The sequence below is a fragment of the Zalophus californianus genome, chromosome 7 (assembly GCF_009762305.2).
Source record: "Zalophus californianus isolate mZalCal1 chromosome 7, mZalCal1.pri.v2, whole genome shotgun sequence".
Classification (NCBI taxonomy): Eukaryota; Metazoa; Chordata; class Mammalia; order Carnivora; family Otariidae; genus Zalophus; species Zalophus californianus.
In genome coordinates this window covers 113,839,001-113,854,416 of record NC_045601.1, presented here as the reverse complement: position 1 = coordinate 113,854,416, position 15,416 = coordinate 113,839,001, and the positions used below count along the sequence as shown (strand labels likewise).

Genomic DNA, 15,416 nt, shown 5'->3' with positions numbered 1-15,416 from the left:
AAGTATTTCATACTCACAGAAGAGTTAAAGGCTTTTCTGAATTACAGATGTGTAGACGCACAGATACACAGATCCAGTGGCTTCATACCCTCAGTTCCAGGCCACAGGTCAAAAGGAAACACAGACACACAAAACTCACCAGTCCAGATCTCAAAGAGCTGTTCTCCTTCCTAGTGAGCACAAAACGCTTCACCAATTCGGAGTACACATAGAAAAACCACCACCACCACCACCAACAACAAAGATCAGCAAATCAGATTTTCGGTTGCCTCTCAACCAACAGACACTAATTCTCCATCATGCATCCCACAGAGATCACCAATGGCCAGTCCATAAAATGGAATTCCCCATCATTGCTGCCACCAAAAATGAAAACACAGAATCAGCAAGAAAAAAAAAAAAAGACAAACAACAAAATAAACAGCAAACCTAAAGTTCTGTCACACATGGGATTCTCTCCAAGAGCCAAGGGAGGAGGTGCTTGGGTTTACCAAAGCCCACGAGGGGCCCTTCGTCAGCACCCATGTTACTTGGTTCTGATGGCTGAGTTTACTGGGGTGTCTCCACGAAATGTCCAAAACTCTTTTTTTAAAGATTTAATTTAATTTATTAATTTGACAAAGACAGTGAGAGCCCAAGCAGGGGGAGCGGTAGAAGGAGAGGGAGAGGCGGACTCTCTGCTGAGCAGGGAGCCCGATATGGGACTTGATCCCAGGACCCCGGAATCATGACCTGAGCCGAAGGCAGACACTTAGCCGACTGAGCCACCCAGGCGCCCCTCCAAAACTCTTAAATATAATTTTCAAAAAGATAAAATCATGACCCTTGGGCAAAAATAAAATAAATCCCTCTCAAAGATTTTATTTAGCTCATTAATGAGAGATGCCATGAATGGTTGAAAGAGCATTAAAAAAAATGGATAACAAAAAGTGTTAGAACGAGATGGCTGAGTTAGATTTTTTCAAAGCTGGTTAATGTACAACAGGCCATAAATCTTTGAGGTTATCTGTTCCAGCAGACAAAAATTATTTACATCTCTCCTGGACAAAATCTACAAGTTAATAGGTGACTTCATTTAGTCTGGGACTTCCAGTCTGTCCCAGGGGATGAAATGAAGTACGTTCCTATAGTCCAGAAGATGCTTGGGTAAACTGTGCCCCCGTGGAATGCTGAAAGAGTGTGCTGTCCACCTTTTGGACTTATTCTCAAATTTCAGATAATTTTCTGGGATACCAATAAACACATCCTGGGGAGGATTAGCTACTGTCCTTTATTAGGATCCTAAAGGGATGAGACTCAGAAGAGTTAAGTTCTGGTGTTGGATGGAGGAAGGGGAAAGGTGCAGAGGGAGTTCAGGGCCCTGCTGAGAGAGCCATCTTGGGGGGGGTGGTGTCCCGGAGCCTCCAGGGTGGGCCCTGGGTCAGCTTGGGGCTGGGACTCCAAAGCTGGGGAGAGGGGAGGTAGGGGTGTCTGAAGACAAACACCTCTCTTTTTTGGAGGGTGGCCCAGAGTCCTCCCCAGTGGGAACAGTGCCAACTTACCTCTTCCTTGCAGGCGGCCAAGTTCAGCTTCCTGGGCAGTGCGGAGGAGCTGGAGATGATCTTTGACTGGGTGGATGTGGAGCAAAAGGGACGCCTCTCCCTGGAAGAATTCAGCTCTGGGCTCAGTATGTCTGTCCTGGGGGGGTCTCTGGGGACTTGCCGTCCAGCCAGGCATCCCATGTGGCGTGCCCAGTACGGGGAGGCTGGACTGACATGAAAGGCAACAGGGCACCTCCGCAACAGCCCTGAGAGCAGTCCAGGGCATGGATGATGATTATACTGGAGATGGGCATACTAAGCCTGTGTGGGCAGGCAGTTGGTTTAAGACGGGGCTGGGCCTTAAGACTCTAGCCCAGGAGACCCGCTCGCTTCCTCGGCTGTGGGGGGGGGGGGGGGCTCCTCTTAGCATCCCCCTCCTCCAGGGAGACCTCCAGGCTTACTTTCTGATGCCTCACTTGTCTTCTCCCCAACAAAAGGCTCCCTTGAGCAAGAGGTTAAGCAAGCCCCGCTCTTGAGACCACAGGCTTTGTTTCTGCCTGAGAAAAGTCACATTCTGGCTTTGGTGAAGGGAATTCCAGGCCCCAGGGAGCAGCAGAGGGTGATATTTGTGGTTGGGGGCTTCCCAGGCCCTTTGCCCTGCTTTGGGGAGGGCCACTCCAAAGTCAGCTTCTCAAGACAGGCCCAAAAGGACCTAAAAAGGCCAAGGTCAGCAGAGCACAATATTCCCACTGATCTTCTCGATGCGGGTTGACCTGCCCGCCCAGGGAATGGAAGGTGTGATGTCCTTGCCGAGACCCTGCAAAGCACAGCTCAGACTTAAATGTCTGCAAAGCCATCCAGCGTTCTCAGGTCTGCTGAGTCTCCAAAAGTTTGGGGGACAACGGAGAGGGAGGCCAGGAATCTGCATTTACAGCTCATAAAATGGGCAGAATGTCAACCTTGAGTAGATTCCCAAGGACAATATGACGAATGCATGAACGTGACCCTGTATATATGTGACCAACACAGATATAATTATTTCCCCAAGGTCTGGAGCAGGGCCAGATGGGAGATCGGGGGGCTGAGCCCCACCCCACTCTGCGGCCTTTTGTCCTCCTCTGTCCCCCAGAGAACATCTTTGGCTCCAGCTTGAGCACCCACAGGCTCCACAGAAAGAGGCCACTGTCCTCCAAGAGAGAATCTGCAGCCACCAGCTTCCCAGTGCCAGAGGAGGCTGACCCTGAGGAGAAGGAGGCGTTCCTTGCCTTCATCCAGCAGCTGGGGGCAGGCCACTTACTTCCGGAGTAAGGCCAGCACTGCGCTGTGGGGGGTGGGGGGGTGGGGGGGTGGGGAGAGGGGCAGGCAGTGGGGAGGTCAGCGGGGGCGGAGGACTCGCCTGGACACAGTGCCAAGGTGGGAGGCCACCAAGTAGAGCTGGGTGCAAATCCTGGTTTGGCCACGTGTTAGCTGTTGGCCATGGGCAAGTGGCCTAACCTTTGACATCTGTCTTCCAGCCGCAGTGCGATCGCAGGGACAGTTATGAGATTAAATGAGCCCGTGTGGAGAGTGTCTTTGTGGGAGAGTCCCTCCCACCCCCACCCGCTCTCTCTCTGTCCTGCCCTATATGATTGCTCCGCAGGATTAGCGGGTTGGGGTATCAGCCTCCCAAGGGTACTCATGTTCTTAAAAACACGACTGCCTGAGGGGGCCTTTCCTAACCGAAAAAGAGGGTCCCCCAGTGGAGTGGTTCAGATACAACGATGCCCTGGTTTGGGCAGGTTTGGAGGCAGGGAGGGCATTTCCTCCAAACCGTCTCAGGCTCTGGGCTCATGGGGTTCACTCAGGCCCAGAGAAAGGGGGCCGCTGCCTATAAATGCCCCTCTCACACCCCTCCAGGGCCCCCTGGGTCTCTTAGAGCCAGCGAGGGACTCACCCTTGCCTGTGGTACCTACAGGCTCTGTGAGGACAAGCTCTCAGAGAGTGGGGCCGAGTGTCGTAGGGCACGCCGGGTGGGACTTAGGGTACCGGCTGGGGGGCGGGTGTGGTGGGGAACCGGTTACCCCCTTGGCAGCTTGGCCTGGGCTCAGCCGTCTGGCATCTGTCTTCATGACTTAATGAAATCCAAGTGAAAGCAGTATTAATTGAGCGCCAGCCATGTGCAGGCCCCAAGCTGGGGCTGTCACTGGGCATGTCTCATTCTGCAGCGACCTTACCTTACCAGGCAAGTATCCGCCTCCTCATTGTACAAAGAAGCCCAGAGAGGGCATGGGAGTTGCCAAAGGTCACACAGCTACAGAGTGGGAGAAGAGAGAAGGCAGATGGCAGCCCTGGGTCGTCAGGCTCCCAATTCCTCCACCCCACCCCCACCCCCTGCCATAATTCATCACCAAGGCATGGAGAGACAAAGTGCTGTGGGGGTTCAAGAAGGGAGAGGGCACCTCTGGGAAAGGTTCCTGGAGGAGGCGGCAACTGGAGTTGTACCTTGTAGGGTATAAACAGATTTTTGTGGCCCAGGTGCCCAAGTCTCTTGGAGTGTTGCCTTAAAATGGAGAAGTGGGCCCCCCTGCTTCTGGGTCCCACCTCATACCTCATGTCTGGCTGTCCCCCTTCCCCAGGCAGGCGGACATCTGGCAGCTGTGGGGGAAGCTGCGGGAGGAGGAGCCCCAGGTGGCAGGCAACCTGGAGGGCTTTCTGGCCAGGATGAGCAGCCGCCTGCAGAAGGCACGGGCTGACAAGGAGGTTCTGGAGCTGACCCTGAGGAAGTGAGTGGGGCCGGGGTTGAGGGGGGGTGGCGGCCACCTGGTGTCTGGCATGGAGTATGCGCTCCTTACATTTTAGCTGAGCAGGAGGGGAATTCCCTCAGCTCCAGAAGCCTGGAGGCCAGGGGTCCAGGGCAGGCCTGGGAGCTGGTGGGCGTAGCTGAGCTGGAAGAAGGGATGGCTTAGGGGACCTGTTGAAGAGGACAGAGACGGGCCTCGAGTGGGAGTGGGAATGGCCAGTGCGTCTTGGCACAGGGCCACTGTGGGCCCCACCTCCGGGGGCATTGCTCATGTAGATTACAAAGCATGCGGCGACCCCGGGGTGGGCGTGGACAGAGCCTTGCCCGGGGGTCTGGGTTTGGGGGTGGGGAATGGAGACAGCGGGAAGTGGGGACAGGGTGATGGGGCGATTGGGACCTTGGGACGGGGCCACGGGAACCAATATCTTGGTGAGGGTTACAGGAGTCAGCATGATGGGATCAGGATGGCCAACGTCAAGGGCGTACGCATGAGGGGCTGTTGTTGGGATGATTGCTCTCAGGGTGACAGGGGTCAGTGACCACTGGCAGAGTGAGGTGAGCAGTGGGATGGACTCCAAACCCAGGCCCAGACCACCCCGCCAGCAGCAGGGTCCCCGGGGGCTCACCTGCTGCCCGGCCCGCCCCCTCCCCTTCCAGGCGGGACTCCGACCACCACCGAGAGGTCCAGCAGCTCTATGAGGAGATGGAGCAGCAGATCCACAGGGAGAAGGAGCAGCTGCAGGCCGAGGTGGCCTCCCCTGGGAGCCCGCCCTTGACTCCGGCCCTGGGCCCCTCTGCTGGCTGAGTAGTGGGTCCGGGCACTGGCCAGTGCGGGACAGCAGGAGGCCGCTGGGGGAAGGCCCTCTCACCCCCTGCCCGGCTGGCATTCCTCAGAGAGACGTGGGGGGGGCGCTGGGCCTCAGCCCCCCGCCCATCTCGGCCAGGTCTTGCTCTCTGGGCCTCCATCTTGGTGCCACCTCTTGGCCTGAGCCAGGGAAGCTGCCCTGAGACCTGGCCTTGCCAGGGCATCCCGGACCCTGTGCCCCAGGTCTGGGTGGAGGTGGAGTGTGGGGCCGGCTGGCCCGGCCTTGCGGGGACTAAGTCAGCAGCTCGGCTGCTGAAAACTCTCTGCTCCCCAGAGCGACTCCCGGGACCTGGCCTTCAGCTCCCAGATGCAGGAGGTCTTGGAGGCCAAGGAGCGCGAATTTCAACAGCTGACGGAGGGCCAGAGGGAGGTGAGTGAGAGCGCTTGCCTGGGAGCCCAATCTCCGACACCCATCTTCTGAGAATTCATGGGGGTGGTTGGGCCCCCTTTTCTGAGATGAGGCCAGGGAGTGCAGAGGGACCGCCGGGAATTTCCAGGTTCAAATTCCAGCTGTTCCAATTAAGAGCCATGCAAATCTGAGGCAATAACTTCGCTTGTCTTGGCCTTAGTTCTCCATCTGTAAAATGGGACTAGCCACATCTACTGCATCTCCTAGGCTGGTTGGGTCAAATGATGTAATGAAGGGGAAAGCACATTGAAACGGGAAGGCACTGGGCAAACATGAGGTCCCTGTGTCGGAGAGGCTTAGTGATAAGGTAGTGTTCAACTCTTGTCTCCACTGTCAACTGAGTGAAGTGGGGCAGGTTTTTAAGCTCTCTGAGCCTTGGTTTCCTCATCAGAGAATCGGAGATCAGAACCCTTGCCCTAGAAGGCTGCTGGGATGACTAGAGATACCATGTTTGAGAGCCTAGCATGGTGCCTGGCGCACAGTAGGTGCTTCACCCATCACAACTGTCACTGTCTCTGAATCTGACCCAGCTCCCTGCTGCCCCGACATCCCAGGTCTTGTAGCCCATAGTCACTGTCAGTGGCTTTGTGGCTAAGTCTTTGGGTTTGAGACCCTGCCCCACCATCTCTTCCTTTCTCAACTCCCGGACCACTGATCTTAGTTCCACCATCTGATGGAACCAGGGCAACCAGCTTTCCTTCAGCCCTGGACAAAGTTTCTGGAGCCTTTTCCACTGTTGCCTTGCCTGGCTCTGTCACCTGGTCCCAGCTTCCCAACACGGGCTGATTTCCAGATGCCTCTGCAGCAGCTGCTCTTTGGAAATTGAGGCTGGCCCCATCAGCCAAGGGAGGAGATTGGCCTTTCCACATGGGGCCATTTTGTCCTGTCCCCCGCGGACGTGAAGCCTCTCCCCCGAGGTCATTCTTTCCTTCACCCGGCGATTATTTGTGGCGTGCCTTCTAGTGCCTGGCACTGTTCTAGGTCCTGAGGAACGTGAGAGACACACACCCCTGCCCACAGAGTTATAACCTTAGTCAGGAAGATGGATGATAAACAAAGTAAGCAAGTAAAATCTATAACATGCTGGAGAGTGAAGGTGCTAAGGAGAATGAAGGGAAGCAGGGCAGGGGGCTAGAGGGTTTTGACAGGGGAATCCAGGAAGGCCTCACTGAGTTGCTGACATTGGAGTAAAGGCCTGAAGGAGATGAGGAGTGGGCTGTGTGGTACCTGGAGAAGGGCAGTCCAGGTGGAGAGAAGAGTGAGTGCAAAGGCCCTGAGGCGGGTGTGTGCCCTGAGGCGGGTGCATGCCGTGAGGGTTCCCGGAGCAGCGAGGAGACCCGTGGGCTGGAGCAGACCGAGGAAGGGGAGGGGAGTGGGAGAGGAGGGCAGAGACCTCATGAGGAGGGAGGGACTGAGCAGGGCGCTGGATGCCACTGTGAGGGCTTCACCTTCCCTGCTGAGTGCTCACACCTCACTCCATCCCCGAGTCCTGTGCCTTGCTGTTGGCTCCGGAGCTCCCTGCGGACCAGATGGGGTTCAGAGACGAGCAACCAGGGCAGCGCTCTGGGCAGAGGAGGGTGTGATCCTGTCTATGTGTTGGGCCCTTGTGGTTCCGGCAGTTTGTGTGTCTTACCCAGTTCCTTCGATTCCAATGTGTCTCCCGGATGGGAGGTAACGGAGCTAATCAGGCCAACAAGGGGTAACCCCCTGCCCAATCCTTTGTTGAAGCTGGGTCTCCAGGAGCCTGGAGTTGAGGCCCCATGGTGGCCTTCGGAGGCTGGTTGTTGCCCTGGAGGACACCCGGGCTCCCCTCCTCCTCACATTTCCACCTCCTGCAGCTGGAGGCCCAGCTGCACCGCCTCAGCGGCACCCACCAGGAGGCCAACACAGAGAACCAGCAGCTTCGGGAGACTGAGCGTGACCTGGCTGGGCGACTGGAGGAGGTGCAGGGGCAGCTGCAGGCGACCAGGGGGCGTCTGAGTGCCACCAGGGGCCACGCATCCTGGCAGGTAGAGGAGGAACCCAGGCAAGTAGCTGTCGCCCCTGGGCCAAGGTGGGGAGCAGGGCTTCCCGAAAACGGGGGAGGAAGGCTCTGAGTTCTCTGAGGCCCTGGTCGGCACGCAGAACACACACAAGGGCCTAGCATGGTGCCTGGCACACAGTAGGTGCTTTACCCATCACAACTGTCACTGTCTCTGAATCTGACCTAGCTCCCCGTTGCCCCGACATCCCAGGTCTTGTAGCCCATAGTCACTGCCAGTGGCTTTGTGGCCTTTTAAACTTCACAACAATCCTGCCAGGCCGACATGCTCAGGCCCACTTCTCAGACAAGGGAACTAAGGCACAGAGAGGGGGGAAAGTCATGTGCCCAGTCCCACAACTGGGATTCAAACACACACGCACACGCGCGCGCACACACACACACACACGCACACACACGGTCTAGCGTAGTAATGGATCCCAGGCAGACACTCACTCTACCTGTTACAGCTCAGAGGAGTGGGATGGACCAGAAAGGTCAGGGAAGGCTTCCTGGAGGAGGTGAGGCTTCACATAGGCCCTGAGAGATGGGCAGGATTGGATGAAGGGGAGGAATGGGGGTGCATGCAGAGTGAGAAGGACTGCCTGAGCAGAGACTGGGGAAAGGGGTCCCCTGTGAGGTGTTACCAATTGGGAGAGGTTCCTCTGACCTTAGCTTCCTAAACCCTTCCTAGTGTCCCCAGAGCAGGTGACGAGAAGGCTCTAGATGTCCAGGCAGTCTCCTCTGAGGAGGCTCCCCTGCCCGGACTGTTTGGGGAGGAGGATGACTGGCACCAGCTCCTGAGCAACTTCAACACCTCCTCGCGCAGAGCCCTGCAGCTCTCCTGGAGCCCACCTCCAACCCCGAGGACCCCTTCAGGGCCCCAGACACCCCGAGTAGTCAGGCAGATCTCCATCTCAGAGCCACATGCTTTGCTGCTTGGTCAGGAGGCCCCTTCAGATCTGGCCGGGGCCCCAAGGAGCCCCACTGTGGCGCCCTCCGGGGCCAAGGAAGGGAAAGGAGTGGGCCCAGATGAGCAGGACAGCAGACCAGAGCAGCCTGTCCAGCCTCGCAGCCTGGAACCTAAGGAGGAGTCAGCGCCTGGCCCTGAGGCCCTCTCCCACTGGAGTTTCCCAGGGGCCCCAACTGGGGAGTCAGGGAGCCTGGTGTCAGCTGCCCTCAAAATTCTCGTTCCTTTGGAGGATGCACCCCCTCCCCAGGCGATCTCCCCCACTCCCCAGGCCCCAGCTGGGCCCAGTGAACCGTTCCAGGCTTCCCACCCAGATGACAAGAGCCCCGGGCCTGGGGCTGTCCCAGACAAGAGGCCCAGGCAGAGCGAGGCCCTCTATCAGGACCCACACGTCCCTGGCCCTGAGCCAGGACTGGGGTCCCCAGGAGCCCGAGCCCTCACACTAGGGCCGGCTGGACCCTCCCAGGATCTGGAGCCTGTGGGTCAGCCTCCCACAGAGGGACTGGAGCAGGGCCAGCTGGGCCTGGGTGTGCAGGAGGGCCCTCCTGGGGGGCCAAGAGAAGCTCATGGCCAGGTCTTGGGGCCAGATGGGCTGCCTGCCCTTTCCCACGAGCGTCTGGAAGAAGAGCCCAGGGTGAAGGAAAGGAAACAGGTGGGCCAAGGAGGGCAAGACCTCAGTTCAGAGCAGTCAAGTGAGGCTCATGGCCTGAAAGCTGGGCATTCAGAACTCCCCCAGCAAGATCATCTGCTTGCTCCTCTCCTGTGTGACACACCACGGGCTGAGGCTGAAGCAGAAGCTCCTAGCACACAGCCACCTCCCCTGGACTCTCCCCAGGAGGGCGCTCAGCCTGGGGGTGGAGCAGGGCCCCAGGAGCACACGCAGAGCGCCCCCACCATGGTTGAGCTGGAAGCCCAACCCACGGCCTCCCCTACTACTGCTCGTGCAGAAGAACAAGGCTCCCTTCGATCCAGGGAGCCCACGGCAGATCACAGGCCTCCAGACCCACGAACTGACTCCACGGAGGCTGCGCCGACCTCATCCCCAGGGTCCTCCACCGCCAGTGAGCCTCCCGCCGACGCTGATTACCTCTTCCACGTCATCTTCCTGGGAGACTCAAACGTGGGCAAAACCTCCTTCCTGCACCTGCTGCACCAGAACTCCTTCGCCACCGGGCTGACAGCTACTGTGGGTAAGGGCCCACCTGGGAAGCAAGGCGCTGCGGAGGGAGGGGAGACCCAGGGCCTGGCGCCCAGGAGCCAGAGGGGGGCCACAGAGAGCCATCTCCCAGGGAAGCTGCAGGTTCTGTCCTGGCCACAGGCCCTGCATTAGACTTTATTTTATATGGGCATAATCTTACTATTTTACTAATTATCTCTAATTATAGGTAATTTGCTTTGCTGCATTGATCTGATTAGCTTATAATGCGTCACATCAACAAAGCACCCTGCAATTTAGGTGCCAGAACTGGCTGCTAGTGAAAACAAGCAAGTCCCCACCCACATGGCTTGTGGGCAGGCCACTGCAGGGTCCACGTTGCCTGCCTTTGTTCACGATTAGCCCCAGCCCCGTCAGCCAAGCCCTGGCAGGAAGTTGCCTTGGGCAAGTTGAGTATTTTACACAGAATGTATTTCTAGAGTATGGTCAGTTAGGACCTCAGATACCTGAGTTCAAATCCCATCTCTGCCACGGATGAGCAAGATGAACTTGGGCAGATTACTTAACCCCTCTGAGCTCCCAATCCCTCATCTGCATAATGGGGACAAGAGTACTGGCTTCTTAGAATAGTTGTAAGGATGAGTCAGTTACTACATGTCAAGCTCTGAGAATAATATCTGGCATGTGGCAAGGGCTCAATAAATATTATTTTTATTGCTATTATTATAAGTAAATATTTGATCATGTCTAATTCAGCGGCCCCCCAAATAAGATGTTCCCAAACACAAAGACTCCTCTACCTACAAACTTTGGGATCTGTGACAATTTGGCATTGTATAGAGCCACAGAAATGCAAGCTCAGGAATGAACAGCGGACCCACTTAGGCACAGAGATGGGGGGAGGGGAATCCATGTGTTTGTGTCGTCAAGGTGCATGCCAACTGGGGACCAGGGCCAGACCAGTGGGTAGATGATAGTCTTCATGCAACAGTAGCTCCAAGATGGGTTCTCAGATTTTTTTCTGAGTCCTCCCCGGGGGAACCAGTTAAAAAGTCAGTGTCCTGGGGAACCGAGAACCCATAGCAGGCCTGGTCTGCTGTTGGGCAGGGTCACAGGGTCTGCAAGGCCACTGTTATGAATCACCTAAAGTCCTGGTTACTGACCACCTACAGTGCACCAAAGCATCTTCCAAGCCTCCTTCCTTACAGAACCCTCCCTATCTAACGGACCTGCCCCCATTATTATGTGATAAGAAGGTTCCACAGAATTCAATCAAGAAAAACACAGGTTGCGTAATTGTAAAAAGACAGGACAAGCCTGCACGCACTGCCGGGAGCGTCCGGGATCCAGGGGGGTGAGCCACATCGTTCCCGGGGCCAGCTGCGGTTTGGCGCCCCCTGGCGGCGGTCATCCACCGGGCTTCACCATCAATGGGGCCGATTCTGGCTTCCGCCGTCGAGAACATTGCTGCTCTCGGCCTCACCTCCTCCATTCCCACCCCCTCTCTCAGACGATAAGAACTCTAGCCTGCGGGCATTCGAGAACAGGGCTGGGTGGAGGACCAGAGCCAGAACCAATGGAGTTATAGCTGAATGTGCATTTTTGGCCAGGCTTTTCCATATCCCCATTTTACAGATGAGGGAAACAGATCAGTGAGGACCTGCTTAAGGGTCCTGCCCTTGCTGGGGCCCAAAGTTCAGACCCACGGTCTCCTGCCTTCAGGGCACATGCCTCACCCCAGAAGTTTTAGCCTGTGCTGGGTTCAGCACGACTCTCTCCCTGGGGCTGCTCCTGTTAAGTAGCAGATTCCTTGGGAGGAGACGACCCTTATATTCTTAGCGATTTGTGTGGGTAAGTTATAACATGTTTGGGGGACAGTATAGGGGACCACGTGGGTGGATTGAGGAGCGGGTGGGCAGGGAGGAGGAACAGTGGGCTTAATGCGGAGTTAGGAAAGGTGAGACACACTTGTTAGTCGTTCATAGACTACACGGTGGGGATTTAAGCCGAGGCTGGACATTATCACGGGAGTGGGTGGGGGGTCAGATAAGCTCAGAGGTTCCTGCAGACCCTGGGCTTCCTAAGACGTTCAGGAAAGAGGGTAATAAAGGGAAGCGGATGCTACAGACAAATTTCTGCTTCACCATTTTGCTGAGTCAGGCCCCCCAGGCTGCCACTTCCTGCGGAGAGCATGGTGGGGGGCAGGCAAGGTTGCAACCACTGCCAGGGCAGCAGCAGGTGGAAAAGTCTCTACCAGCTCAGGGCTGTTATGAGGAGGCAGGCCTGACCTTGCTCTGTGTGTCCTAGGAGTGGATTTTCGTGTCAAAACTCTGCTGGTGGACAACAAATGCTTCGTGCTGCAACTCTGGGACACGGCTGGCCAGGAGAGGTAACGGGCACTGTCCCCGTTCGTGGTGTCAGGGCCCCGGGCTGAGCCTGAGGCACAGAGGGATGGAGGGCAGCCCTGACCTTGAAGACTCCACATAGGCAAGAGGCAACCAAGGGCCAAAAAGGCATCCACCCCCCTAAGGACTGAGGAGGTCGGGGAGGCAGAGAGGAGCCAAGCTCCAGCGGGCTGACTGAGGAGGCAGCAGAACCAGGGGCCCCTCAGCCTAGCATCCCAACGTGGCCCCCAGGGGACAGCTGCCTGATCTCCTGTCCCTTCCGAAAACGCCGGCCTGCCACTCTCCAGGTAGGCAGTAGCGATCAAAATTTAAAAGGCACCTCTTCTTTGACCGAGCGGCCCCACTCCCAGAAATTCGTTCTGCTGATAAACTCGTCCCTGACTGTAATAGCGGCTTATGTCCACAGCAGCATGGTTCATGTGGTGAAGCACCGGGAACGGTCTGACCAGTAGGACGGGTGGCCCAGCTGAATCAGTCAGAGCCGAGCTGCACAATCCGTAGAATACTATGAAGTCACAAAGAAAGACTGTGGACTCTCCCTATGCACCAATGGGGAAACAGCTCCAAGACATTTTGTTTTTATTTTCTAAAAGATTTTATTTATTTATTTATTTATTTATTTATTTATTTATTTATTTATTTGAAAGAGAGAGAAAGAAAGAGAAAGCATGAGTGGGGAGGGGCAGGGGGAGCGGGAGAGGGAGAAGCAGGCTCCCCACTGAGCAGGGAGCCCGACATGGGGCTCGATCCCAGGACCCTGGGATCATGACCTGAGCCCAAGGCAGACGCTTAACCGACAGAGCCACCCAGGTGTGCCCCCAAGACATTTTATTAACTGGGAAAGGGGGAGGGGGATGATAGAGTTTTCACTGGGTACTCTTTGGTACCTTTTGAAACTCTAGCCATGAGAACTGTTACCTATTCAACAGTCATACTGCCGTATGCACACTCTCTGTAGGAAGCGCTTAGAGGCAGGAAACGTTAATTCTCCCACTCTGCGGATGAAGTAGCTGAGGCCTGGAGAGGCCAGGGCGAGGGGTCCGCCCACCAGGCCCAGTCTCACGCAGACTGTCTGGGCAGGTACCACAGCATGACTCGGCAGCTGCTCCGCAAGGCTGATGGAGTGGTACTCATGTACGACATCACCTCCCAGGAGAGCTTCGCCCACGTGCGCTACTGGCTGGACTGTCTCTGGGTAAGCAGCCATCGTAGCCACCTGCAGATGGCTGTTGGGGTTGGCCCCGGTTTGTGGAGTCAAGAGGGAACTTGTATCCTGCCCACGCCCCCTTTTTCCCCAGGACTACAAATGACACGACAGACACGTGGGTGATATGACCCACTGAAGGCATGTGGCTGGATGAGCTGGGAGCATAGTCATAGGAAGAAACCACAACCACATAGTACAGCCTCCAAAACAAACTACTTCCTTTATCCCCCAAACATTTCTTTCCTGTATACAGCAGCTCGGTGATGTCTTCTTAATGCCTGGGGATAATGCAAGTCTAGTACTACTCTAGGTGACAATTCCTCTGTCCACACATCTCTAGTTCTTTCCCCCATGTACTCAACTGAGACATATATACTGAAATTCTGCAGTATGTACTAGCACAGCAGAGGGGTATGAAGAAAGACATGTTGTCTTCTCTCTGGAAGTTTCTAGTCTAGTTGAAGAGAAGCAAAAGCAGTAAGATAAGGTAATGAATGAAGGAGGCTGGGCTCTGAGTCTGACAGGACCTAGGTTTGAATCCCAACTACCCTGCCCCAACTCTGTCATCTTGGACAAGTGACTTCACCTCTCTGAACTTCAATTTTCCAACTTCCCTCATACAGTTATTAGGATTAATTGATAAAATTGCCTTTAGGACAACACTGGGTATGTGGTAAGCACTCAGTAAACAGAAGCTAGTCATCATTGTCGTCATCATGAAACAATTAGGAAATGAGCCAAGCCAGCCTGTGTAATCAAGCGTTGGGCTGTTCAGCACAGGCAAGAAGAGAGGAGCATGGGCAGGAACAATCCTGGAAGGCTTCCTGGGGGAGGCAGCTTTGAGGCTGTCCTTGGAAAATGGGTGACATGTTTGCAGGCAGAAAGGAAGGGCAGACTCACTGTAGATTGAAGGGAAGATGTCATGGGTGGGGGAAGGGTGTGGAGTGAGTGTGACACGGAAAGGCGGAGGAGGGGGTGTGTACCCTGTCAGCTTCCTGGAGGGCAGGGCCAAATCCAGCCAGGGCCTAGCACGGCAGAGCAGGCCCTCAACATGTGTGGCTGAGGGCATGTGTTCAATACGCAGGAATCAGGGGCCGACGGGGTGGTCATCCTTCTCCTCGGAAACAAGATGGACTGTGAGGAGGAGCGGCAGGTGCCCATCGAGGCTGGGCAGCAACTGGCCCAGGTGAGCACCTGGACATCAGCCCCACACCCAGCCTGGACTGGACAGACCCCTCCCTGGAGGGTAGTGAACAGGTCCCCCTGGCCTGGGCAACTGAGAAGGACCCACTGCCCGTTTCTGCCCCTGCCCTGCCAAAGGCTGGGTCAGAGTGGACAGCAACCTGGCCCCCTCTGCCTCCCCACCCCCCCACCCCCGTTCTTAGACCCAAACATAAGGCTGTCTCAGCGGGCATGACATTGACCCTCACGTTGAATTAGCAGATCCCCACACAACAATCTGACCTATATAAAAATATCGTCAGAGTAAAAAAAAAAAAAAAAAAAAAACGTTTTAAAAGCTTCACTTAAAATTCCCAATCAAATCTGAATTTTTTCTCTGGTCTCTAATTAACAGAACATTCCTTCTAATTTATTCTATCTTAGGACCCAAATTCTTCCCTGGCAAGATTGCATCAAAAGCCCCACCAGCAGACAGTGGATACTATTTATTTATGAATAGAAGTTGACCACATTCCAGAAACTCTGGAGAATAATAAGGAAGGAAAAAAGAACCCAGCCCTTACCCCACCTCTACCACAGCCCCTCTCGGCATTTCCATCTTGTATTTCTTTCCCCTTCTCTCCTTTCTCAGAATCATGAGGTCATCATTGTGGCTCCTGGTTGGCGGGATTTTTTTCCCCCTTAAATGTAGTGGCTCATCTCTTTGACATAGTAATTCCTCCTCTAGCAATTTATCCTAAGGAAAGAATCAGAAATAATAATCCCTAAGAGAATAGCATAATGGATACCCACGTATAATGTATAATCAAGCATGTTTATATGAGGATGTTCTTTACAGCATTATTTATAAGAACAAACATTTGGCAGCAGTTGGTGGTTAAGTTGTGGAGGTTCACGTGAGAG

The 15,416-nt window shown here is 55.3% G+C and overlaps 1 protein-coding gene across 1 annotated transcript in view; it reads left to right on the top strand.

Moving 5' to 3' along the window:
- The window catches only part of RAB44 (RAB44, member RAS oncogene family), a 31,873-nt gene that overhangs the window by 13,549 nt on the left and 2,908 nt on the right, over window positions 1-15,416 (top strand). The window contains exons 3-12 of the mRNA XM_027602830.1: window positions 1,555-1,666; window positions 2,650-2,824; window positions 4,136-4,282; window positions 4,957-5,047; window positions 5,439-5,534; window positions 7,412-7,599; window positions 8,288-9,753; window positions 12,027-12,108; window positions 13,205-13,319; window positions 14,416-14,517. Coding sequence (XP_027458631.1) covers window positions 1,555-1,666; window positions 2,650-2,824; window positions 4,136-4,282; window positions 4,957-5,047; window positions 5,439-5,534; window positions 7,412-7,599; window positions 8,288-9,753; window positions 12,027-12,108; window positions 13,205-13,319; window positions 14,416-14,517 — 2,574 coding nt within the window. The remainder of the gene's footprint in view (window positions 1-1,554; window positions 1,667-2,649; window positions 2,825-4,135; window positions 4,283-4,956; window positions 5,048-5,438; window positions 5,535-7,411; window positions 7,600-8,287; window positions 9,754-12,026; window positions 12,109-13,204; window positions 13,320-14,415; window positions 14,518-15,416) is intronic.